Raw genomic sequence first — 23,968 nt, 5'->3', positions numbered from 1 at the left:
TTTTTACTTTGGCCTGTGTTCAATCCGCCAACACGAAGGTCGTCGTGTCGTCGGTCTTTATGTACAGTCAGTGGTGCAGAAAGAGGCTGCTATGGGAAAACAATGTGTGTTTTTGAACATTAAACCATGTAAACTTGTTCTAGTCGGACCTCCAAACACAAATATGAGCAGAATATGGGACCTTTGAAGTCTCCTGAACTAAAGCAGCCCTCGTATCTCTGTGAGGATGATGTCTGACCTCCTCCTCCTCCTCCTCCTTTCTGTTTCCCGTGCAGCTATTTTCTCTCCTCTGTGTTTCTGCAGCTGCCGCCCGTCACTCACTCTGTCTTTAGGCAGAAGGTCGGTGGGTAGAAAGGACGCCGGACCTCTCAGCACCAGTCAGCCATGAAGCTTCACCGTGCAGCTCTGGGCGCCGTCCTCCTGCTCGCCGTGCTCCCGTCCGGTGAGTTTTACTGCTGGCTGTTTAAAACCTCACTCACAGCTTTAACCTCAACCGTAAAACCAAACTTTTATCCAAAGTTTGGTTGAGCTGTTCGACTGCCGTGTGTCTCTCTGCAGGCCCATGATGCCGTTTTAGTATTAAAGCAACAAATATTTGGTTTCAGTCTTAAAAATCTGTATTTATTTCATTTATATGATATAATACACAACATTTTATGGCCTTTTTCTCTCAATTATTTGCTCCCAGGTTTGAAAATCCTCTTTAACAGCTTCTAACAGACACTAAATCTCCACTGACAGCTTGTGTTTGCTTCCATTTGCTCTTCTCAGTGAAAATATATAAACTCATCAGTCTACTGATGACACAGTTGGTCGATTAATTAATCAGTCGATTGACTAGACAATGAATCAACAGCAATTCTGATTGATTAATCATCTTAAGTCTGTTTTTTTAAAAAGCAAAAAGTCTGAAAATTCACTGGTTTCATCGTCTGAAATATAATTTTTACTGAGTGGAGAAAACAACCAGCTTTTTTATACCAAAGAATTGCGACCAAACTTTATACTGAGTGTTCATTCATCTTTTAAGTTATTAACACTATTATTAACATTATTATCTTAACACCAATATATCTATAATAGCCTGATATTAATGATAATCTATTAATCGTTTAAAATAATTTCTAAGGGAAAATAAAAGCCAAATATGAACTGATTTAGCTTCTTAAATGTAAATATTTAATGGTTTTGTTGGTCTTTAATCATGATTGGACAAAACAAGTTTATTTCTTTACTATTTTATGACATTTTGATTGAGTAATTAATGGCGTAATTTTGGAAGCAACCCCACTGATTCATTTGTAATGACAATAACTGTACATTAAGAGTTTAAATGAATAATTACATACATAAACAGATAACAGCAGAATAAAACTGCTTAGAAAACTAAGCAGAATAAAATTACAAGATAAAACGTTTAAAATAAGGAGCAGAGACGAACCTCCGTGTGTGTTTATGTCATTAGAAGTGAATAAATGTGAGCAAACAAACAAACAAACAAACGCGGCCGTGTGCTAAAGTGCTCGTGTTCAGAGGGGAAATGTCTGCTGGTCACTCGCGGTGCCGATGGCAGAGCAGAGCAGCTGCAGCGAAACTCTGAAATATGACCGGCATGAAAGTATTCACACACACACACACACACACACTGATCACCTGTCAGTTCTGTGTGTGTGTGTGTGTGTGTGTGTGTGTGTGTGTGTGCTGCACAGTGCTTTATTTACAGTATATTCATGCCACAGGAAACAAAACTGCAAGACAAATAAAACCAATAGGAGTCAGTCAGAACTGACCTGGTAGAGAGGAGGAGGAGAAAGGGGTTAAAAGGAGTGATTTCTTTGAAATCAGTTCTAAATCAAACAGGGTTGGGGTGATGCTGACTGCTGATTCACATTTTTATTTCAAACATGGTGGAAAAACTGGTCGATAACAAAAACAACAATGTCGTGAAGTTTGAGCGAGCTGTGCCCACGGCGGCAGAGGTGGACGGAGGGACTGTTCGAATAATCGACCGATGATCATTGACGATGCCGAGCTGAGAAAATACACGTGTTGTGGATTTATAATGTGTGTGTGTGTGTGTGTGTGTGTGTGTGTGTGTGTGTGTGTGTGTGTGTGTGTGTGTGTGTGTGTGTGTCAGAGTGCTGGGGCAGGAACGAGGAGGAGCGTCTGATCAACCACCTGATAAAAGAGCGAGGATACAACAAGGAGCTGCGTCCGGTGGAGAGGCAGCAGGACGCCGTCGATGTTTACCTCGCACTCACACTCTCCAACCTCATCTCTCTGGTACGATCGCCTCCTCCTCCTCCTCCTTCTTCTCCTTCTTTTTCTTCTTCTTCTTCTCCTTCTTCTTCTGTAATCTTAGTTTTGTCAGTTTAAGAGTTTGAGTCACTCAAACGGGCTCCATCTAATTTACTTTTACAGTTTTCACACCAACTTTTTTCACGTTTAGTTGTTCTTGTTCTTGTTCTTCTTCTTCTGTAATCTTAGTTTTTTCAGAGTTACTCAAACAGGCTCCACCTAATTTACTTATTCTTCTTTTATTGTGTTTGGAATGGACACGTGAAACGTTTGTGAAATATATTTGCTCATTAAAAGATAATTGCGGGACCTGGGTGTAAATAGTGTTCGCCTAAACCTAACCAAACTGCAACTGAAAAACTGATAATGATAAAAGAAAGATGAAATTTACAAGTGAAAACACAAATATTTGTCTCATACAGGATTTGAACCTCGTCTTCCAGAGTTAAAGTCGTGTAATTAAACTAGCGACAGGCTGCAAATCTGTGAAAAACAAATAAAATATGAGAATTCATACCTGAAAAATAATCCAGCTGACCGGGGGAATTTAATATGTGTGTATAAAGATGAGAAGAAGTTAGTAGGTGGTTGAAAGAATTAAAATATTGAATATTAATCTGTCTTTCATTTGTAGAAAGAAGTAGACGAGACGCTGCTGACGAACGTTTGGATTGAACACGTAAGAAAATGAGACTTTACACGACGGCGTCTTCTTCTACCTGAACACTTTATTTTCAGTAACCGTGTGTGTGTGTGTGTGTGTGTGTGTGTGTGTGTGTGTGTGTGTGTGTGTGTGTGTGTGTGTGTGTGTGTGTGTGTGTGTGTGTGTGTGTGTGTGTGTGTGTGTGTGTGCTGACAGACGTGGATTGACTACCGGCTGGCGTGGAATACGTCAGAGTTTGACGGCATCAGTACGCTGCGCCTGCCGTCCAGCATGGTGTGGCTGCCGGAGATCGTGCTGGAAAACAAGTGAGAGTCACTTTCCCTCGACTTTATTTGATGTGTGTGTAAAAGACGGCGTCCTGAACACATCATCGTCCAGTCTGGAGCCTCGGTAGGAACCAACAGAGGCCTCAGGCTTCTGTTATTCTACAGTAACACGGCACAGTTTCAAAATAAGAGCAGCAGAGGGGGAGACTCATGTAAACACTGCTGTGAGTGTTTCCACATTTTAGCAGTGCAAATAAAAAGTATAAATATAGTGCAAGAATGTGACAAAATGTAAAACACAACCCTAAAATGACCTTGACCCTAACCCACAAAGTGAACCTCCGAATCCCAAAGTAGAAAAGTGGAAACTTTCCCAACGAGCGAATATCTGAATGGTTGAATATTCAGGTCCAACTTTTATTTTTCTGAAGACCTGACAGCTGAAAACCGTCGTTTATTCAGACTTTAGTCCTTGTTTTGTTTTTGAAAACCCAGAATAATCCTTTCAGATGGTGAAGCAGATCTGTAAATAACTGACGTGAGGATTTCTTTAGATATAAACTGTAAATGTGACCCTCTGATTAGCCACAGTGGACAAACTAAATAGGATTTGAAGACCGATGTGTGTCCCTGCTTCCTCTCTCCACCAGTAACGACGCCCAGTTCCAGGTGGCCTACTACTGTAACGTCCTGGTGTATCCCGACGGCCTCTGCTACTGGTTACCTCCCGCCATCTTCCGCTCCTCCTGCTCCATCAACGTCAACTACTTCCCCTTCGACTGGCAGAACTGCACGCTCAAATTCACGTGAGGCGCTCAAAGTGTCAAAACACTGAGAAACAGCAGATTTAATGTTCGGATTTTAGTGAAAATTAAAAATAGTTAAGTAAAAAAATAGATATATAACGTGAAAGATCAGAGTAATGAATGGTGAAATCCTTGAAAATGAGCTTGAATTCTAATTTTTGCTGTTTCCAAGGTTTGAAAAGCGCTTGGATTCTGACTGAAGAGCTTGAAACTGCTTGAAATTGTAGTTGCATAATACATTTTATGTGACTTGATTGGTTAGTAGGTGAGGAAATACAATAAGGCGAAGAGAGTCTAAATGATTTGAGTATGTTTAACTTTAACTTAGTCTTTAGGTGCTGGAAAACATTGGAAATGCACTTTGAAAAGCCTAAGAAGTGCTTGAATTTACTGGAAAACCTTGAAAATGCTTGAAAAGCACATGAACTTGCTTACCCGACAGAGTTTCCTGGCTTTTCCTCTAGTTTTTCCTCCGGGTGATGCTCATCAATTTTGACTTTAAACTCCATTTCCCATGTTGCCTTGCAGCTCTCTGACCTACAACGCCAAAGAGATCAGGATGCTGCTGAAGGAGGATGCGAATGAAACCCATAAATGGACGGTGGAGTGGATCATCATTGACCCCGCCAGCTTCACAGGTAAACCTCCTCCTCTTGTAGTTTAATTTAATATTTACTAATTTATGTAATTGTTCAGCGTGTTAATGAACTTCTGCATGAGAATACAAGATGCTAGCATGCTAATTTACTACACAAATATTTAGTTTATGTTTCTACATTCACTGTTGTTCTGGATCAACATGTTTTTTTTTTGTCTTTATTTAGTTTTATTCTTAATTTTTTTTGTATTTTTTTTTACATATATGGTACAATTTCAACACTTTTCTCAGTTATCCTGCATCTATTGACTGAAAGAATCTTTTAACTGAGGTGATATACTCAAAGAAATGGCGTCACAATAAGAAAAAACACCAACGTGGATGCAGACGGAGCGTTTAGATCACAGAGTTCAAAGGGTTAATGTACTCTGGCTTTCATATTTGTATTTCACTTATTATTCTAAACCGAACCAAGTAGTTTTGCTGCCTAAACTTAACCAAACTGCAACTGAAAACTGATAATCCATAACACATAATCCATATCATCCCATCCCACCCTGTTGTTTGTTTCTTTATAATTATTGCATTACTGTATATAATGTTTTTTTGTGTATATATTATGTTTATTTAATTTTCTATTCCTTTAACTGTGTGCTTTATCGTAACAAAAATATAAAAAATGAAAAATACTCAATAAAATCACTTATTTACTCATTATTACTAATTTATACATCTACATGATAGTCCAGTACTCTCTTCTTGCTCTGTTTTTGGTCTCCACCTCCTCCTGAAGGAAAAGGTTTTTATCTTTATCTTATCTTATAATAAAAGAAAACTGAAATATATGAATAAGTTTACATTAAACTAATGTAACTTACTGTTTGAAGACGCCTCATTTTATTTCACAGAAGAAGAGAATCAGTTCGGGTTGATAAAATCTCCAGAAAACAATAAATTTAATCCTGTGAATTCTGACTGCAGCTTAACGGCCTCTTATTCTCCGTCTGCTTCTCGTCCTCGCCGCTCTCCGACAGAGAACGGCGAGTGGGAGATCGTCCACCGGCCGGCCAAGAGGAACACCTACAAGCACATTCCCATGGAGAGCAACAAGCACCAGGACATCACCTTCTACCTGACCATCAAACGCAAGCCGCTCTTCTACATCGTCAACATCATCATCCCCTGCGTGCTCATCTCCTTCCTGGCCTCGCTCGTCTACTACCTGCCCGCCGACAGTCAGTGCACACACACACACACCTTCTTAAAGGAGCAGTTCAACCAAATCGCTGCAAAAAATTTTATATTTATATGGAGATTAAGATTAGTTCATGAGGAAAATATGGTTTTTTTCTTTGTAATTTCAGTCAACTAACCTTTTAAGAGCTTCATAATCTTGGTTTTATTATTTTGAAGGCAGAGAACAATTCAGTTTGAGCTTCTTGTGGTGGGATGTTTTTCAGACTCCTCGAGTTTAGATTAAATGCTTAATTTGATTAAACTTGTATTTATATTATCACTCTTTTGCTGTAAATGTGAGCTGCTGCTCTTCACATCATGTTTTTTTGTGTCATGTTATAATTTTATCCGATTTAGTTTTTGTTTTTATCCAATTTAAAATAATCTACATCATATACAGTTTACCTTAAACCTTAAATCTCCACCTTCTGGCAGTGAGAGAATAATCATACAAATACTGTCACCTCATTCTTAGGAGGAATGCTAGGAATGATTTATCAATTATATTTATTATTATATTAAGAGTGTTTTTTAATAATCTGGAGCATCAGACACTTTCCCCATTGTGCTTCAAGTTGCTGTAGCCTACCCCGTTGCTATGGTTACGCCTTAACTTCATCTCTGCCAAACCAGTCGTTGCTGGTTGACGTTAAACGCATCTTTTCCATCACTACCGGTGTGCCAGGTCCCTTTTGTTAAACCAGAAGCGGCCGTTATATCGTCTTCTTTAATGCCACCAGACTCCATTCACAAAAACAGCAATTTTACACAGGAGTGTAACAAAGGGACCGACTGAGGTGCCGGCAGAGCAACAACTCCTGAGTGCTATGAGGTAAAATTACTGATTTTGTCAATGGAGTCTGGTGGCTTTGAAGAGGAGTTTTTAACCCTACAATCACAACTCCTGAAGGAAATGTAGTTAAAGTAAAGTGTGTGTGTGTGTGTGTGTGTGTGTGTGTGTGTGTGTGTGTGTGTGTGTGTGTGTGTGTGTGTGTGTGTGTGTGTGTGTGTGTGTGTGTGTGTGTGTGTGTGTGTAGGTGGTGAGAAGATGACCTTGTCCATCTCGGTGCTGTTGGCTCAGTCTGTCTTCCTGCTGCTGATCTCTCAAAGACTGCCGGAGACTTCCATGTCTGTTCCACTTATCGTCAAGTAAGTCTCACACACACACACACACACACACACACACAACCGTGTATCACTCTGTGGCTATTTGAAGAAGTTGTTTATTCATCTTTTTAACCAACAAGTTTAGTGATCTGACAGCGAATGAATGAAAGGGCTTCTTCAGAGAGACATTTAACGAAAGGCCGGCAAGACTAAGCTTGTTTTTTGATTGATTCAAGATTATTTTGCACATAGATTGTTGCAGGTGATTCTAGAAAGGTGCTGCTTTTTGTTTATCAGAGACATTTAGTAACAGTCAGAGAACAAAATTGTATTCACCTACAGTACAAAGCTTCTCTGGAATCACCCAATAATAATAATGTGTAATAATGTGTGTGTGTGTGTGTGTGTGTGTGTCAGATATCTGATGTTCATCATGGTGGTGGTGACAGTGGTGGTTTTGAACTGTGTGGTCGTCCTCAACCTGCACTTCAGGACACCGAGCACACACGTCATGTCTGATTGGACCAAGAAGGTAACACACACACACACACACACACACACACACATTGTAACACACAATACACACAACAAGCAGACACACACACATTAGGGCTGCACGATAGTCACATTGCAGCAACTGTGACGCCAAATAAGGTGGTTATTTTTTCACTTCATTTAATTTTTTCTGCTTGACACAAAGGAAATCTCACTTTCTGTCACTGATCTACAAGAAATCTACGAGAAAAGTTCATCTGAACACTTTTAAATAAAACAGCTGCCTCACACGAGTCTAAAGTTTATTCAGGAACACTTATTTCTCCCTCTTTTATACAAACCATGATGTGAAACTGAAAGTGGAGGAGTCCACGTTGATTACTGGAGGGGGGGCTGAACCGTTTAACGTTTAAAGTAGGCAAACGATGAAATGTAATGATTGTTAATTGTGTGCATAAATGTGAACAACACAATAATAAATAATAATAATAAACCTGAGAGAATAAAGAGACGCGCTGCTGTCGTTTGCTCTCTGCGTCCAGTTCTTCCTCGAGCGGCTGCCCCGCCTCCTCCGCATGTCCCAGCCCACGGAGGCGGAGCCGTACTGGGACGGCGCGTTGCCACGGCGATCCAGCTCGGTGGGCTACATCGCCTCGGCGGAGGAGTACTACAGCGTCAAGTCCCGCAGCGAGCTGATGTTCGAGAAGCAGTCGGAGAGACACGGACTGATGACACGAACCACACACGCAGCACGTACGTCTGATAATATCAATATTGATTACCGACAGTATTGAAAATAACTTTAATTTATTTTTGGCTACTTTTGATCACACATATCATCACTTTTTATGTTTCTGTGTTAAACAGTAGAGAACTGAAAACACAATTATTCCCATAAAAATGACTCAAGTAAAGCAAAAAAGTACCCGGTTAATAAATTAGTCAAAGTACAAGCTGCTCTGCGTTTTAATATTTTATTAAAAACAATAAATACATCAAAATAAAGAAGGCAATACCTACAATACACTGAATTAAAACAGACAAAAAAAGTCAACCAAAATCAGCTAAATCTAAGCAGGTAAACTAAATCGACCGGGCGGGTACGACGCCGTGCAGACGAGTTGTAACGAAGATATAAAAAACAAAAAATGAATGAAAAATACTCAATAAAATCACTTGTTATTTACTCATTATTACTAATTTATACATCTACATGATAGTCCAGTACTCTCTTGTTGCTCTGTTTTTGGTCTCCACCTCCTCCTGAGGGAAATAGGTCTGCTGTCGTAGCGGTTTTAGAGCTTTTTCTCTAAAAAGCAGCGAGCTGAAACTCTCCCGAAAACAGCAAGGAGGCTAAAATACAAAGCCTGTACAAACTCTCCTGTTTAACTTAATAAAAACATTATATTTATATATCGGAATTTATGTTTTAGATTATGTTGTTTGTCCATCATCCTTCATTGTGTGTGTGTGTGTGTGTGTGTGTGTGTGTGTGTGTGTGTGTGTGTGTGTGTGTGTGTGTAGTTGTGAAGCCTCAGGACGACGGAGACATGACAGATCAGCTGTACTCTGAGATCAAGCCGGCCGTGGACGGAGCAAACTACATCATCAAACACATGCGCAACAAGAACGACTACAACGAGGTGAGACAGGGGGGAGAAAAGCGGGAGGCCGTCGCAGCAGCACACTTATGTACCGGCTCGGCTCGGCTCGGCTCGGCTCGGTCTTTTGGGTTTTCCACCAGGTGAAAGTACCTGGTACCAGCGAGCTGAGTCGAACCGACAATGTGACGTCACCAGACTGCAGGCCACTGATTGGCCAATCAGGGAGTGACATCATTGTGACTCGTTCACAAGAACCGTTTTTGAAACCCTGGAAACAGCGACCGTGTGTTTTTATTATTCCTGTGAACGAGGTAAACGGATACACACAAACCAAACACTCCACGTCCTCAGTTGTGTTTGTGCCGCATACAAATTACGCCACTGGAGTTTCGGGCCGCGTTGCTATGACGACCCCGCCACTTTGAGGCGACTGTAATGGAAAACCAACCAAACTGAGTCGAGTGGAGTCGAGTCGAGCTAAAACTGTGTAATGGAAAAGCGCCATTTGTCTGATGCTAAAACCCACTAGCTTTGTGCTAGCTAGTTTTCCTCGTCGCCCTCCTTTAAGCTTCTTTTCCTCTTTTGTTGTACAAAACATGTTGAATGTGAGGCTGTTGTGTGCACAACAAAAAGAACACGTCTGCACTCGAATGCAAACGAAAGGTGTGAATCATGAGGTGAAGGTCTGACCTCGCCGTCCTCCCCGCAGGAGAAAGATAACTGGAGCGGCATCGCCCGCACGGTGGACCGGCTGTGCCTCTTCCTCGTCACCCCGGTGATGACGCTGGGCACCATCATCATCTTCCTCATGGGCATCTGCAACGACCCGCCGCACCTGCCCTTCAAAGGTGACCCGCACGACTACAGAGAGGAAAGCCAACGCCTGCTGTGACACACACACACACACACACTCCCAACCTTTGTTACTTCTTCCTTGTTCTAGTTTGATTGTGTTTCCCGAGTCGACGCTCTGTGTGTTTTTTCTTAAATTTGACGTGAATCACCAGATCGTTACGTCGCCGCTTCAGTTTAAATTTGCGTGGTTTGAATAAACGTTTACACTCTCCTTCTTCTTCTTCTTTGGTTTTGTTTCTGTCGCGTGACGTGTTCGGGTTTAAAATGTTGCTTCTGCTGCTTTAAAAACTCGTGAACATTCAGGAGAATCTTCATCCGAGTGGATTTGGGATGAATTTAAAGAACGAAGCTGACTGTTACGGACATGTTTTTCTAGGATTTCTTTATTTATTTTCATCAGTTAATCAATCAAAAGTGGAGGAAAAGGGAGAAAATTAGATAAAGATAAGATAAAATAATAGTAATAGCGTAAAAAAATACTAAATGATGAGCAATCAATAAATAATAACTCACTATGGTCACATCACACGTTCCCTTTATGCTGTAAAGTATAAATTTGCTGCTCTAGTTGTAAGAATTTAAACATTTTTTATTATTCTAGTTCCTTCTGGCCTCAAAACCAGCTGTGATATTTTTGGATTGAAGATGGATGCATCTCCAAAACATCGACATTTTGGGGACACAAAAAAAGACCTTTAAGACCTTTCAAATTATTTTCAACTATTTTGATAACCAGTTCATCATTTCAGCCATTTTTTGAGCACAAGTTGTGAAAAAATGCCAAATATCCATTTCTGTCTCTGTTTTATATGTTTAAACTGAATATCTTTGAATTTTGAGCAAGAAAAGACACTTTTTCTCTATTTGTTTTTTACATTTAATAGACTAAAAGTAACCGTTTAGCAGTTTAAACGATGATAAAAATTAATTAGTAGTTGCAGGTTTTATAATTCGACTGGAACCTTTTCTCACTTTCCTCACAGTGCCAGGACTTTTATTTTGATAGTCAAGCACATTTTAATGGGATGATCTACTTTATTCTCTTTCATCACCTGTCTGTCCATTATGTCTCGTATTTTTCTCCTTCGTCACGTTTTTGTTTTTGTTTTTGTCAAATTATTTCACCATTTAAGAAAAAACAAATAAACTTCATACTAAAACAAAAACTTAGACACAATTTTATTGATTCAAAAATTATTTTATTGCTTCCACTGTCAGAACTACATCCACTGTAACGGTCTGTTATACAGAAATAACTGTGGAGCAGTCTGGTTAGGTTTAGGCACCAAAACCACTCGGTTATGTTTGTGGTAATAAATATAAAAGACAGCAAAGTGAAAACAAAATGAAACATCAGATATTCCAACATACACAGACACAAACAGCCACATTGGCCTTTAACATCAAGGTGCAAATAGCATCTGGCTAAAAAGCAAAACCACCTGCTAATTAAGCATTTCTTCATTGTGTGGTTGAAATTTTTACTTTGGGACTTCAGGAAACGGCCTCCCAGTCTAAACACTGGTGCTTCAAATAAGTTAAAGTGGAAAAAAACGGCAATAACAAAGAGACTCTCTCTGCAGGAGTCGGTGGAAAAGTTCAGTCTGCAGAGTGAAACACAGATATCAGGTTTCTGACTTGTTGGCCGCTGACGCTGACCGACTGGTCCGATCACATTATTATCAGAACTTAATAAACAAAGAGCGAAGAATCAAACACCAGATCCTGTTCTGCCACATTGGTGGGATATTTTACATTTAAATGTATCATTCAACTTACATTCTTCATGCAAATATTCAATATGAAGCAGTAAATTAATCTGAATCAGCTACAAAAACATGTAGTACCATAAAGGCAATGCTCTCTGACTTGTTTTCATTTAGTTTGTTCATCGTCACCTCCCGGTTCCTCGTCCGTCTTCACTTCCTCTACGTTCAGAGCTTCACCCTCCACCCGCCTTTGCTCTTGCTCTCTGGCTTGCTCTAATTTTCGGACTGAGGGGGAAAGGTCGGCGTTACAAGATTATTTAAAAACACGCAGAAGCACAAAAGTCAACCGTGGAGTCTCTCATTGGCTGCAGCGGGTTTAGAAACTTGAATCTGGTTTTAAAGAAGCTGTAAAATCAGTAAAAACATGTTAAGATTCATGTTTAAAGCTGTGGTTATTATTATCAGCATATTCAATGAATGACAAATAAATAACTTTAAACATGAAATAATATCAAAAAATAGCTGGTTTTTCTAACTTTATGTAGCCTACAGCCCTGGACTGATTATATGTCTCTTTTTTAGCCCTTTTGTGTCTCGGTAGTCGTCTTTTGTCTCGTTATGGTCAGTTTGTGTCTTTCTGTGGTGGTTTTGGTACATTAAAAGAGCTTGTTTGATCCCCTGACAGGCTCAGAGTGTTATTCTAAGTGTGTGACAGCATTATGGAAAGGATCCCTACAGAGAGAGACCTGGAAGATCCTTTTGGTTTAACCACAAACAGCACACACACCAGACTCCATTCACAACAATAGTAATTTTACTCAACTCAGGAGTTGCTGGTCTGCTGCTGTGACGATTAGTTAGTTTATTTGTGTTATTGTGTGCTGCACAAATATTGTGTTGGATCCAAATTAATCCTTTAAAACACCAGTCACACAATAACACAAGAAAACTAAGTGATCCAGGCAGCAGTAGACCAGCAACTCCTGTGTAAAATGAATGTTTTTGTCAGTGGAGTCTGGTGGATTTGAACCAAGCAATACAGCGGCTGTTTGTGGTTAAACCAAAAGGATCCTCCAGGTCTCTCTCTGTAGGGATCCTTTCCATGATGCTGTCACACACTTAGAATAACAATCTGAGCCTGTCAGTGGCTAAAACAAGCACTTTTAGTCAACCTACTTTGAGCTGGCACAGTCCCCCTGAAGGATTAGCCTGTTTAACTTGTTTGTTGCCAGCTGACACAATCCACTGGACCACTTCCAAAAGTTTTTGTACCTACTAGTGCAGTGGCTTAAATCTGGTCCACCTGTGGGACGAGCTTCCTGAACACCTGAGCTCTGCTAGAACTGTCAGCGCATTTAAATCAGGCCTGAAAACAGAGCTACACAACTTTCTGTAACTATTATTGTCTTTTAATGCTTTAACTGTGTATTTTCTTGTGCTTTTATTATCATTTACATGCAATTTAATGTTTCTGAGTCTTGTTTTTTATTGTTTTATGTCCGAGCTGTAAATAAATAAATAAATTTGCCTTGTAGTTTTAAAAAATATGTAAAAATAGGACCCAGGTGTAAAAATACTGACGTCTTCCTTAACGAACAAATCTTCCCCTTTTCTTTCTTTTATCTTAAATGACCTGGTTGTGGCTTTGGCTTTTAAGGGACAGCAGACGGAACAAGCGAAGGAACAAACTTACTTTTGATGCCACAAAACGCCAGCGTCCCGTATGACAGACACAGGAAGTAACACAGTCCAATGATGATGCCGATGTACATGCGCTCCTTGGAGTCTGAAAAGAGAATTAGACAGAGACACATTTCACACACAGAGAGGAGCTTCTCTTACTAAGCCTGCAAACAGCTGCACGGCGCCACAGACGAGACGCTCAAGAGACAGTTTAATGGAGGGAGGGTTTATTTTAGGGTTTTAACAAAGGTGGTGGAGCTAATTAACTGGTATTTAGGTGAATATTAGGGATTAAAACATCAGCTCGCAGACAAAATATGGACAAAGTAACCTTATTTGGTGTATGTGACCTAGAAAATGGCCTTGGTAGAGGAAATGTTATGGTGCGAGACTCCTCCTTCAGCGTTGAACTGCACAGTGTGACATTTTGACTTTAGTGTGGACACGTGCTAACACCAACATATGGGAGGACAAGGACACATGGAAATCATCGAATGGGCTGTTCAAATGTCCACCACAGGCAGGGGCTATATTTGCTATATATTCTGGCAAATTGGCGCCATCAGAAATGAGCCGGATTAGCTATTAGCAGACGTGAAGACAAACTGTCACTGTGTCACTGCGATGCTGAAGAAAACCTAAAACTGTGATGTTTCTCAGGCAAGTTCTGAAGTGTTTGATTTGCAAGCAGATTAATGGATACTTATTCATCCCTCCGCCTCCTGTAATGTTCATCTAAATGCTGCTGTTACCTTGAGTTACTGTGACGTCAGTCCAGGTGATGTACGTTTCCTCAGGTGTGCTGACCTCACAGGTGTAGCTTCCCTGGTGCTCCAGCTTCAGGCTGTGCAGCTGCAGGCCTTTCCTCGCCAGATGCCCGTTGGAGACGTGAGGCTTCCACTGATCCCAGACCCTCAGCAGCGTCTTCAGCCCGGCGGTGGAGATGGAGAGGATGGGGTCCGAGCGGCTGAACCTCCAGGTGAGATTAAAGCTGTGAAGGTCGCTGGGGGGCAGACTGCAGGGAACCTCCACACCGCTGCCCAGAGAGGCCGGGATGGAGGCTACGACGAAGAGGAAGAAGGTGGTTTTCATGCAGGTTATTAAACTTTAAAGCAAATACATTCATCTTCACTACCTTCGTGTTTCAGGAAAGTTGTTTTCTTGTTGGTTTCGCTTGTTACACAGCAGATGTAAGTCTGATTTGTGACGTTTGTTTCCGTCAGCTTGAGTGAACTCTGAATGTCGTAGAACCCGAGCTGGTTCTTCCAGGTCTTTGTATTGTTGCGGAGGAGTGGAGCGTCAGTCGGAGGGTCTGTGGACCAGCTGAGCATCGGAGCAGGGTAGATATCCCCGGCTCTGCAGGTGACCGAATCACCGGTAAACTCCATGTCGACCTCCCCGACCGGAGCTACAAGACAAACAGAAACTTTGATGTTAGATGAAATGTTTTCTGTCAAGATAAGAAACAGATGATGAGCAGATTTTTAGATATTGTATGTGAAGGATGTATCTTTAAGATAAAACTGGGAGTTATGTTGCTTTTTAAGGAATATTGAAGGTTTATTTTACCAACATGTTGAGCAGTTTGACCTGCAGCTAGCAACTAATGAGATGTTTCAGGGTAAAAACCAAAGTGTCAAAGTGTCGTTATGATGAGGAACAACAGGACAGTGAGATCCAAAATGAGACATTTGAGGTGCGGACAGATTTCTGTTTAAACCAAACAAAGGCCGCGACCTCCTGCCTGCACCTTTGACAACTAGAGAGATGATGCTGGACTCGTCGGTCCGTGGTGCGGTCATGGTGATGCAGAAGTATTTGCCCTGGTCGTGCGGAGTGACGTTTCTCAGCAGCAGCGTGGCGTTGCCCTCCAGGACCTGGTCCACGAACAGGCCTGTTCTTCCTTTGTACTTCTCGGCCGGCGAGTTGTGGCCGACCACGAAGCTGGTGTTGCCGTAGCGCGTGCAGCTCACCACGGCTTTCTTCTTGTACCACATGATCCTCGCACCTTTGCCGTCTGAGGGAAACTGACATGGCAGCACGCACTCCTCCGAGTTCAAGCACGTGACGGTCAACTCTGCAAACATGGAGAACAGAGAAACAAATCAGTGGACAAATTAAATTTAGACATAAAGGTCGATTTTCAGACTCCACTAAGAGCGCGGTGACATTTCTGTGTGAATCAAAGCACTTAAAAGAGGCTTTTAGGCAACGAAGGAACAGGAATTACTGCTGAAAAAATGGGTTTTTATTCACCCCAAAAAGTACAAAAACAATATAAACAAAGCAAAACAAAACTCTTCTAATTCTAATTATCTAATAAATCAAATCAAGCACGACGACACATGAGGGAACAGCAGCTGGACTACAACTAAACACAGAGGAAAAACTACATAAACCCAAATCCCCCGAGTCCTCAGCGCTCAGACAAACCTTTTGTAACCCGAAGACACAGAAACAAATGATTTTGTGGTGTGTTTGCCCTTTATATGAGCTCAAACTGGGTCAAACATCAGACCAGAAACCAGTGCTGGTCGTTCGGGGGGTTTGGTGACACATCACACACCCTGACAACTGTGACTGACTGTTTTTTAAACTTATGTAAAAGCGTTCAATGTTAAACTGATTTTAAAAAAAAAACATTGTTGAATGAATAGATAACTTTAGGTGTCTTAACTGAGAGAGAAACAGACAAAATCTGCTGGAATTAAAAAAAAAAGCAGAGCAGCTTTTCCAGAAGAAGATGCTCGCTTGTATTTATCCAGTATGTGATTCTGTTTTATGATGTTATATTTATCTGTGCATCTTATTGATGTAACATTTAAACACACACAGGCTCCAGATGTGTGACCCCCAAGGAGTTCAGCAGCATCTTGTCCTGAACTGGATGACCAAAATCACGAGGTTTCTTCCTCTGGGGACCACGAACAGCTGATGTCTCATCCCCGGAGCTGCGGGGTGACTAGAAGCTATGTCGCCTTTTGCTGCAGCTATGTGGGGTTTTTCCACTGTTGGTGACCACGCTGTGTTGTGATCATCGCCTCAGATACAATCTGATATCTTGGTAACGCAATAATCCCCCATGAACTCCATCACTGTCGAGATCACCTGCGCTTTGGATGTTGCACTGAAACTGTCAAAAAACTGACTTACTGAAGATCACAAAGACATTTTGCATCAGTAGATGCCTCTTCATACATTTTCAAACTCTACATTAGAGTAGTATGTGAAGTGTGTTCTCTGCTTTGCTGTAATTCATCATATGTGCATCTGACTGCTCACCTTTTCCTTCAGCTGGAGAGAAAATCCACAGGAGACACCAGAGAAGAAGACCTCCACATGCCGCCATGGTTAATGAGGAGATAAAGAGCAGAACAGGATAATAATGACGATCCAACGCCTCCTGAACTCGATAGCAGGCTCACGGCGCTGATGTGTCTCTGTTTGTCTCCACTGCCGGGATAGAGTTACCTGAAACGTCACCGCCCACCCTGCAGGTATGTCAAGTCCACAGGCACAGTCATATGACCTGAATGAGCTGCCAGGAAACGGCAAACGTGCCTCTTGTGCCGTCTTTGTGCCAAACATACGACCCTCCAGAGGGTAAATTATATTATTATTTCAGACACTGAAGAACATATTTCTGTGATAATGAATACTGTTTTGAAAATGTATTTTTTTTAAATGTATAGATTTCATACATTTACAAGGCAGGAGGATGACTTCTTCATTCTTCCTTAGTAGTTTTAAAGGGACTTTAGTTTGTACGGTGTCAGTTCAGGTGGTCAGGATTACGACACAGACGTGGAAATGAATGATCTTGACAAGTTGTTTTGATCATGAAGTAAAACACTATATTGTTCGGCTCCAGATAGCTGTGACTGAAGATGATAAACTGAGGCGTAACATTGTTGAAATTGCACTTATTTTTCTTAAGAAATCACATAATGTTTCGTAAAAAGATAGTTTTCATTAAATGTGAACATTTTTTGCACTAAAACAAAGGGAAACATTTGGAGTTGTCGTTATTTACAGGCTATTATGCTGTGATTTTACTGGTTCGGCCCACCTGAGATGAGGAACGTAGAGACACCTTAGTGGGCACTTTTTCTACACTGGAGGGCAGTTCATCACATTTCTTCCACTGGATAACAATCAGCGAATACTTTTCTTACCCATAGTTCAGATCTGTATCAGTTTCAGTAGTAAAGGACTGAACTGAACAGAACAAGAGTCAATACTTACAGAAAAAACAAGATCAGCACATTAACTTCAAGAAACAAGACTTTTTCATTTGCTGACTACGTTTATTTCAGAGGAGATGTTTCAGGTCCAGTTCATGAACTCAGTAAACTCAGACGTGACCGGCTCCAAAGTTGGTGTGCAGAGCGACGGCGCCCCCTGCTGTCCAAAGACTGAACACAGGGATATGAACAAATGGCGCAGTTAAAAAAGTTACATACTGTGTTATCAGTGTAACAGGCACAACACAGAAACACATGTCATTAAGGGGTTAGAAAAGAGGCATGAAGCATTCGTGCTACTAATTGCACTTCTGGTTAGATGCCAAACTGCATTTCATTGCCTTGTCCTGTACAGGTGTAATGACAGTAAAGTTGCTCCGACATTTGTGGAGCTGAAATACTTTGAGGAAATGAGGTATGGTTGTTAATATATCAGACTCTTTCCATCACTCTGCTGCAGTCTGATGTTCTTCATTTCTTTATATTGCATCGGTCAGTCTGAGGACATGAGAACTCAGTAGGAACAACGTGTAAAAAGTACATCAAGTATCATTTCATCCTTCAGTCTCTTCCTTGGAGAGGTTTCTCTATCGTCCCTATACTGAGACAGACGTTAATTTATGGTAGATTAGCTTAAAAGGATTTCCAACGCAGTCTTAGTGTCACCAATCCTGACAAGAAACACAATAAAAACATGAAACCTAAATAATAACAACATCACACATCAGAAATCACCAGAAGCAGCTTTACATGTGCCAAAGTTGATTAATGCCAACTTGACTTTAGAGAACTGTAACTAGACCATAAGGATGAAAGGAGTCTGTTACAGATCCTGTTGATCCTGTTGATCACCCTGAGTATGAGGGAGAATGACTCTTTTCCCTGAGAAGAGTCATTCTCCGTTAGCTGACGTCCTCCTAAATGATCCTATAGGTCAGAGTAGGTCACTTTAACCTCCACAGGCCTGAGCCCTGTCTCCAGGTTAAGGCTTTATCTAGTAGAGGGAAGATAAGCTGGAACTCTCTGCTCTGACCCCTCATCCAAAGGACTATATATATACATACACCTAACGGAAAAGCATCGTCAGAGTCCAAAATTAAAGGAGAAACAAACTCAAGTAAGAGATGAGGTTTCCTCCACACATACATCCACAAGTAAAGTGAAGCCTGATGCATCTACACAGAAAACAAATGTAAACAATCCTGATTCTAATCAGGTCCATTCATTCTTCAGACCAGAGACACCAGCAGGGGAAGTGGGTCGAGCTACCGAACACCCCGACAGAGAGAAGTCTTCATGAGGTGTTTATGGGTCGGAGGAGCTAGTGCACCTCTGACCCCACACACAGTCGTCCTAGAGTATCTGAAACGTCCGACTGAAATCTCACGAAAGCTTCATTGACAGGTCTCTGACAGGAAAGGCCTGAGCAGCTGCTGTTGGTCACCTGCCTGCATGAACTGCTGCTCTACTGGTGTCACTGGTTAATACATGAGTGTCTCTGTGTGTCTGACTCTATAATCCTTCAACAGCCTCACAGATTTCCACAAAATGTTCTTCTTAACAGCCACTGAGAATTGGTGCTACGATTGCAACCAAACTGAATGCAACCACTAAGATTAAAGCTCCTTCACTTCCCGGCGCTGCTGCATCAACTGGAGACTCTGAAACAGAAAAGAGTGTTAATTGAACTTTCTACAACCGAAGCATCAAATGTTCAAAATCAAAGTATTGTTATAAGAAATCAGAGGTTCCCTAATAAATAAATAATTACAGACTAAAGCACAGTAATACTATTTTACAATCTAAACAATGAGAAACTGTCTTAACATTTCTATCATTCATTCCTAATGACTTTAGTTTAATAAAGTTCCTCACTTCTCACAAACACTGACCTTGTTTAGTTGTGTTAAACGTGTTTCTCTTCCGGCTGCTGCGAGTGCTGACGGTGCAGCTGTAGACCAGATCATTGACTTTATCTGAGAGCATCAGAGAGCTGCTGATGCTGTAGAGCTGCTGCTCCGTCCGCTGGAGGCTGGTTGTGGTGTTCAGGGTCACTGTGGACGGAGGGATGGTGGACCAGGTGAGCTCAGGCTTGGGGTAGATCCCCTCTGATCTGCAGGTGATCCAGTTTCCTTCCTGCTGGATGTCGACTTTACTGACTGGAGCTGCAACAAAAGAAAACATACAGAGACGAAGCAAGTTCAAGACAATGAAAAGCTTATTCACCATGTAAAATGTTGTTTCAAGCTCAGGATCTTGTGTGTTTCACTGTGTGTCTCTCATACCGTCCACTTTTAGGTTGATGAATGAATCCTTGTTTCCATTGCTTGTCCTGGTGTAGCACTTGTATCTGCCCTGGTCCAGAACCTCCACCCTCATCAGCTGGAGCGAGGCGTTTCCTCTGGAGATCTGATCCCTGAACATCAACGTCCTGCCCCTGAAGTGCTGGTCCTGACCTCCCAGCTGGTCTTTGCTGCCGTAGTAGGAGTGGACAAAAGTCTTTCCCTGCGTCCCATATATCCAGTGGACGACGGACTCATCGCCGCCCTGGAAGCTGCACGGTAACATGCAGCTCTCCATGAAGACACAGGACACCTCAGCATCTGAGAGTCAGGAAAAGAGACACTGAGGTTCAGCCTCTAAAATGGGCCAAAAGTTCAACCGAGTTCTGAAGGACAGTTTCAGCAGCATAACAAAAGTGTTTCATTATACTGAAGGATGAGGAGAGAAAACATGTCTACACTTCCTGTCAGAATGAGGAACATGAGGTTAGTAGTGAAAAAGAGACACCGATCATGTGGTTGTTTTTTTTCTGTCACACTGGAAACTTGACATGTTTTTCTGCAGTAAATGTCGCTGAATGTTTAAGTTGCTTTTAAAAATATATACATGTAAAAGAGGAATAAAGGTTAAATGCACGTTGGTAAAATTCCCATTTTTTGGAGGGAGTCAAACTACTGCACTTCCTCTTGCACGACAAAATAAAACACTCTGACTATTCAAATATGAACAAGCTCTTATTGTGAAAACTAGAACTTCCGCTATCAACTGCATGCAGACCAGCAGCAGCAACTTAACACAGAATTTATAAACGTTACTCTCTCACTTCTTTGACTAAAGGACACGACAGCACACCAACCACTATAACACATTCATGACCTGAGCACACTCACTAACTGCTAACCAGACTTTTGCAGACCATCCTGACATCAGATCAGTCTGAGTGGGAGAACAAACACACCGGGATCATCCTGCTTTATTTCTCCACTGATCCACGTGTGTGTGTGACTGTGTGTGTGTGTGTGTGTTCCAAATGTTCCCGCTCTGTGACGTAGCGTCCATTCTGATTGGTCGCTTCCGGCATTCTAGAACGTTGCTGCTCTGAACGTTCTGGAGCGTCACAAGTTCTGAAAAAGCTGCTTCATCAGAAAACATCACATTTAGTGTAAAATAAATGTGTGTGTGTGTGTGTGTGTGTAAGTCAGTGGTTCTTAAACTGTGGGTGTAGCACGTGGAAACAATGTTTGATGTCGGACTCATTTTCAGGTGACACACCGAGAGCCCTCACTGCCTGTGTCTGGCTGCTGTTAGCAAACTCCCCTTGATTTGTTATGGCACTTTTCCATTACACAGTTTCAGCTCTACTCGTACCTGGCACCAGGTACTATCGCTAGTGGAAACGCAAAAAGGCCGAGTCGAGTCGAGCTGAGTAGGTACTAGTGGAAAAGCGCCATAAGTGGAAGTGGGAGAAAAAACCGGGCCATGTGCTCCTCACTCACCTCCTTCAGTCACAGGCCACAGGACGGAGAGAGTCAGTAAACACACCACGATCATCCTCCTGGATTTCCCCACTGATCCACGTTTCCTGTGTCTCTTGCAGTGAATCCGCCTTGTTGAGGTCTCTGGAGCTCTTTTTGGAGAAGTCGAGGAAAAACAAACCTCCACAGATTCCTTCTGATAACTGGAAACGCTGTAACCTGAAGAATTCACAATTGGAAAACACCTGGCGCCAGGCAGCCAATCACATGGGAGAAGGATCATACCATTATGTGACAGTAGGAAGGGGGTACAGGTGGTACAGGCCAGGTAACACAAGGGCGTCTGGAGAAAGTGAACACTTCACTTTTCCTTCAAGAGATGAACGAAAACCAAAAGAGAGGCAGCTTCTGGACTTTATTTATTGCTGTGCAGTTAAAGCAACATGTCAAACTCAAGGCCCGCGAGATAATTTCACGTGACTATTAAGAACGGCCTCTAATACTACAAATCCCACAATGCACTGAACAGCTGCCACGCTAGTCAGGACCCGTGCAGCAGCCCCTCCTCCCGCAGGTATAATGACACACCGATCAGCGGATCAATGCATCGATCAGCGCTGTTATAGTGACACTTAAGTAGCCCCCTCAAAATAAATGGCTAAAGGAAAAGTGGACTTTGAAAACAGAGACTTTCAAAACAGGTGGGGGGCAGAATTGTGTTTTTGTGTTTTACGAAAACACTGAATGCCATTTGGGAGGCGAGAGGGCGATGCTGGCTCTCTAATGGACGTAAACCTCTTTGAAAGATAAAGTGCCAAAGTTATTGCTTAATGCCAACCTGACTGTAGAGAACTGTAACTAGACCATAAGGATGAAAGGAGTCTGTTCCAGTGCAGCAGTGCTGATGTGTTCAGTACAGAGGATCTACTCACTCAGGGGGTTCACTTCTAGTTGATTGTGCGTCTCTTTGTTGTTCTTGACGGCCACCATTTATCCTTCTATAAATAATGAATGCTGCTACAGCTACGATTACCACAAACAAACTGACTACAACCACTAAGTTTACAGCTTCTTTACGTCCAGGTGTTTCCTCATCAACTGGAGGCTCTGAAACAGAAAAGAGTGTTAAGTGAACTTTCTACAAGTGAAGCATCAAATGTTCAAAATCAAAGTATTGTTATAAGAAATCAGAGGTTCCCTAATAAATAAATAATTACAGACTAAAGCACAGTAATGCACACTGGCCTTGTTTAGTTGTGTTAAACGTGTTTCTCTTCCAGCTGCTGCGAGTGCTGACGGTGCAGCTGTAGACCAGATCAGTGACTTTATCTGAGAGCATCAGAGAGCTGCTGATGCTGTAGAGCTGCTGCTCCGTCTGCTGGAGGCTGGTTGGTGTGTTCAGGGTCTTGTTGGACGGAGGGATGGTGGACCAGGTGAGCTCAGGCTCAGGGTAGATCCCCTCTGATCTGCAGGTGATCCAGTTTCCTTCCTGCTGGATGTCGACTTTACTGACCGGAGCTGCAACAAAAGAAAACATTCAGAGACGAAGCAAGTTCAAGGCAATGAAAAGCTTATTCACCATGTAAAATGTTGTTTCAAGCTCAGGATCTTGTGTGTTTCACTGTGTGTCTCTCATACCGTCCACTTTTAGGTTGATGAATGAATCCTTGTTTCCTCTCAAGGTGCTGGTGAAGCACATGTATCTGCCCTGGTCCTGAACCTCCACCCTCATCAGCTGGAGCGAGGCGTTTCCTCTGGAGATCTGATCCCTGAACATCAACATCCTGTTCCTGAAGCGCGGTTTGGGAGGTGAAGGTGGTTTTGGAGGGAGGGATGTGAAAACTGAGTCAAAGGGGGAAGAAACAGATCTGTGGAGCTGAAATACTTTGTGGAAATGAGGTGTGGTCATTGTTCCTGAAGCTTCATTTATCAGACTCTTTCCATCACTCTGCTCCAGTCTGATGTTCTCAGTCTGTTCTTCATGTCTTCATATTGCACCGTTCAGTCTGAGGACATGAGGACAAAGCAGGAACAACATGTTGGAAATACAACTAAACAAAAAGCTGAAGGTGTTTCCTCTTCAAGTTTGCAGTGCAGTTCATAAGTGCATCAGATATCCTCTCATCCTTCAGTCTCTGGCTCCTCCTCTCTCTCCTTCTTCCCCATTTTCTTCTCTTTGTCCCAGTGGGATCATCTCTTCTCTGCAAACAACATTTTATAAAAATCAGGGCTGAAACACATCAAACAGCTGTGTCGACTAATTTAGTTCATCTTTCCAGCTGAGACAGAAGTTAATTTATAGTAGATTTGAACTGAAGAGGATTTCCAAGGCAGGAAACTTGTCTTAGTGTCACCAATCATGGAGAGAAACACAATAAAAATATAATATAACCTAAATAATAACAGCATCACACATCAGAAATCACCAGAAGCAGCCATACATGTGCCAAAGTTCCTGATTAATGCCAACCTGACTGTGGAGAACTGTAACTAGACCATAAGGATGAAAGGAGTCTGTTCCAGTGCAGCAGTGCTGATGTGTTCAGTACAGAGGATCTACTCACTCAGGGTGTTCACTTCTAGTTGATTGTGCGTCTCTTTGTTGTTCTTGACGGCCACCATTTATCCTTCTATAAATAATGAAT

General features: G+C 41.9%; 2 protein-coding genes across 2 annotated transcripts in view; one reads left to right on the top strand and one right to left on the bottom strand.

The window, feature by feature from the left end:
• The first annotated feature begins 284 nt into the window (after window positions 1-284).
• Window positions 285-10,127, top strand: chrnd (cholinergic receptor, nicotinic, delta (muscle)). The gene is made up of 12 exons (XM_070852746.1): window positions 285-442; window positions 2,138-2,283; window positions 2,933-2,977; window positions 3,158-3,267; window positions 3,879-4,034; window positions 4,563-4,672; window positions 5,667-5,867; window positions 6,906-7,017; window positions 7,393-7,507; window positions 8,013-8,223; window positions 8,995-9,113; window positions 9,784-10,127. Exons 1-12 carry the CDS (start codon window positions 385-387, stop codon window positions 9,964-9,966), a joined length of 1,566 nt encoding a protein of 521 aa, XP_070708847.1. The 5' UTR covers window positions 285-384; the 3' UTR covers window positions 9,967-10,127.
• A 7,480-nt stretch (window positions 10,128-17,607) lies between these two features.
• Window positions 17,608-23,968, bottom strand: part of LOC139220757 (CD276 antigen-like) — a 119,656-nt gene continuing 113,295 nt past the window's right edge. Inside the window, exons 6-9 of the mRNA XM_070852589.1 lie at window positions 21,345-21,542; window positions 19,851-20,168; window positions 19,458-19,730; window positions 17,608-19,226 (exon numbers count right to left, since the gene is read on the bottom strand). Of these exons, the coding sequence (XP_070708690.1) occupies window positions 19,123-19,226; window positions 19,458-19,730; window positions 19,851-20,168; window positions 21,345-21,542 (893 nt within the window). The 3' untranslated portion in view covers window positions 17,608-19,122. The remainder of the gene's footprint in view (window positions 19,227-19,457; window positions 19,731-19,850; window positions 20,169-21,344; window positions 21,543-23,968) is intronic.

Source organism: Pempheris klunzingeri, chromosome 21 (genome assembly GCF_042242105.1).
Source record: "Pempheris klunzingeri isolate RE-2024b chromosome 21, fPemKlu1.hap1, whole genome shotgun sequence".
NCBI classification, from domain to species: domain Eukaryota; kingdom Metazoa; phylum Chordata; class Actinopteri; order Acropomatiformes; family Pempheridae; genus Pempheris; species Pempheris klunzingeri.
This window is presented reverse-complemented; position numbering and strand designations above follow the sequence as displayed.

Coding starts and splice junctions, on each gene's coding strand:
- chrnd (XM_070852746.1), top strand. CDS start 385: ATGAAGCTTCACCGTGCAGCTCTGGGCGCCGTCCTCCTGCTCGCCGTG. Junction 2,284..2,932: donor TCTCCAACCTCATCTCTCTG/GTACGATCGCCT, acceptor TTTCATTTGTAG/AAAGAAGTAGACGAGACGCT. Junction 2,978..3,157: donor CGAACGTTTGGATTGAACAC/GTAAGAAAATGA, acceptor GTGTGCTGACAG/ACGTGGATTGACTACCGGCT.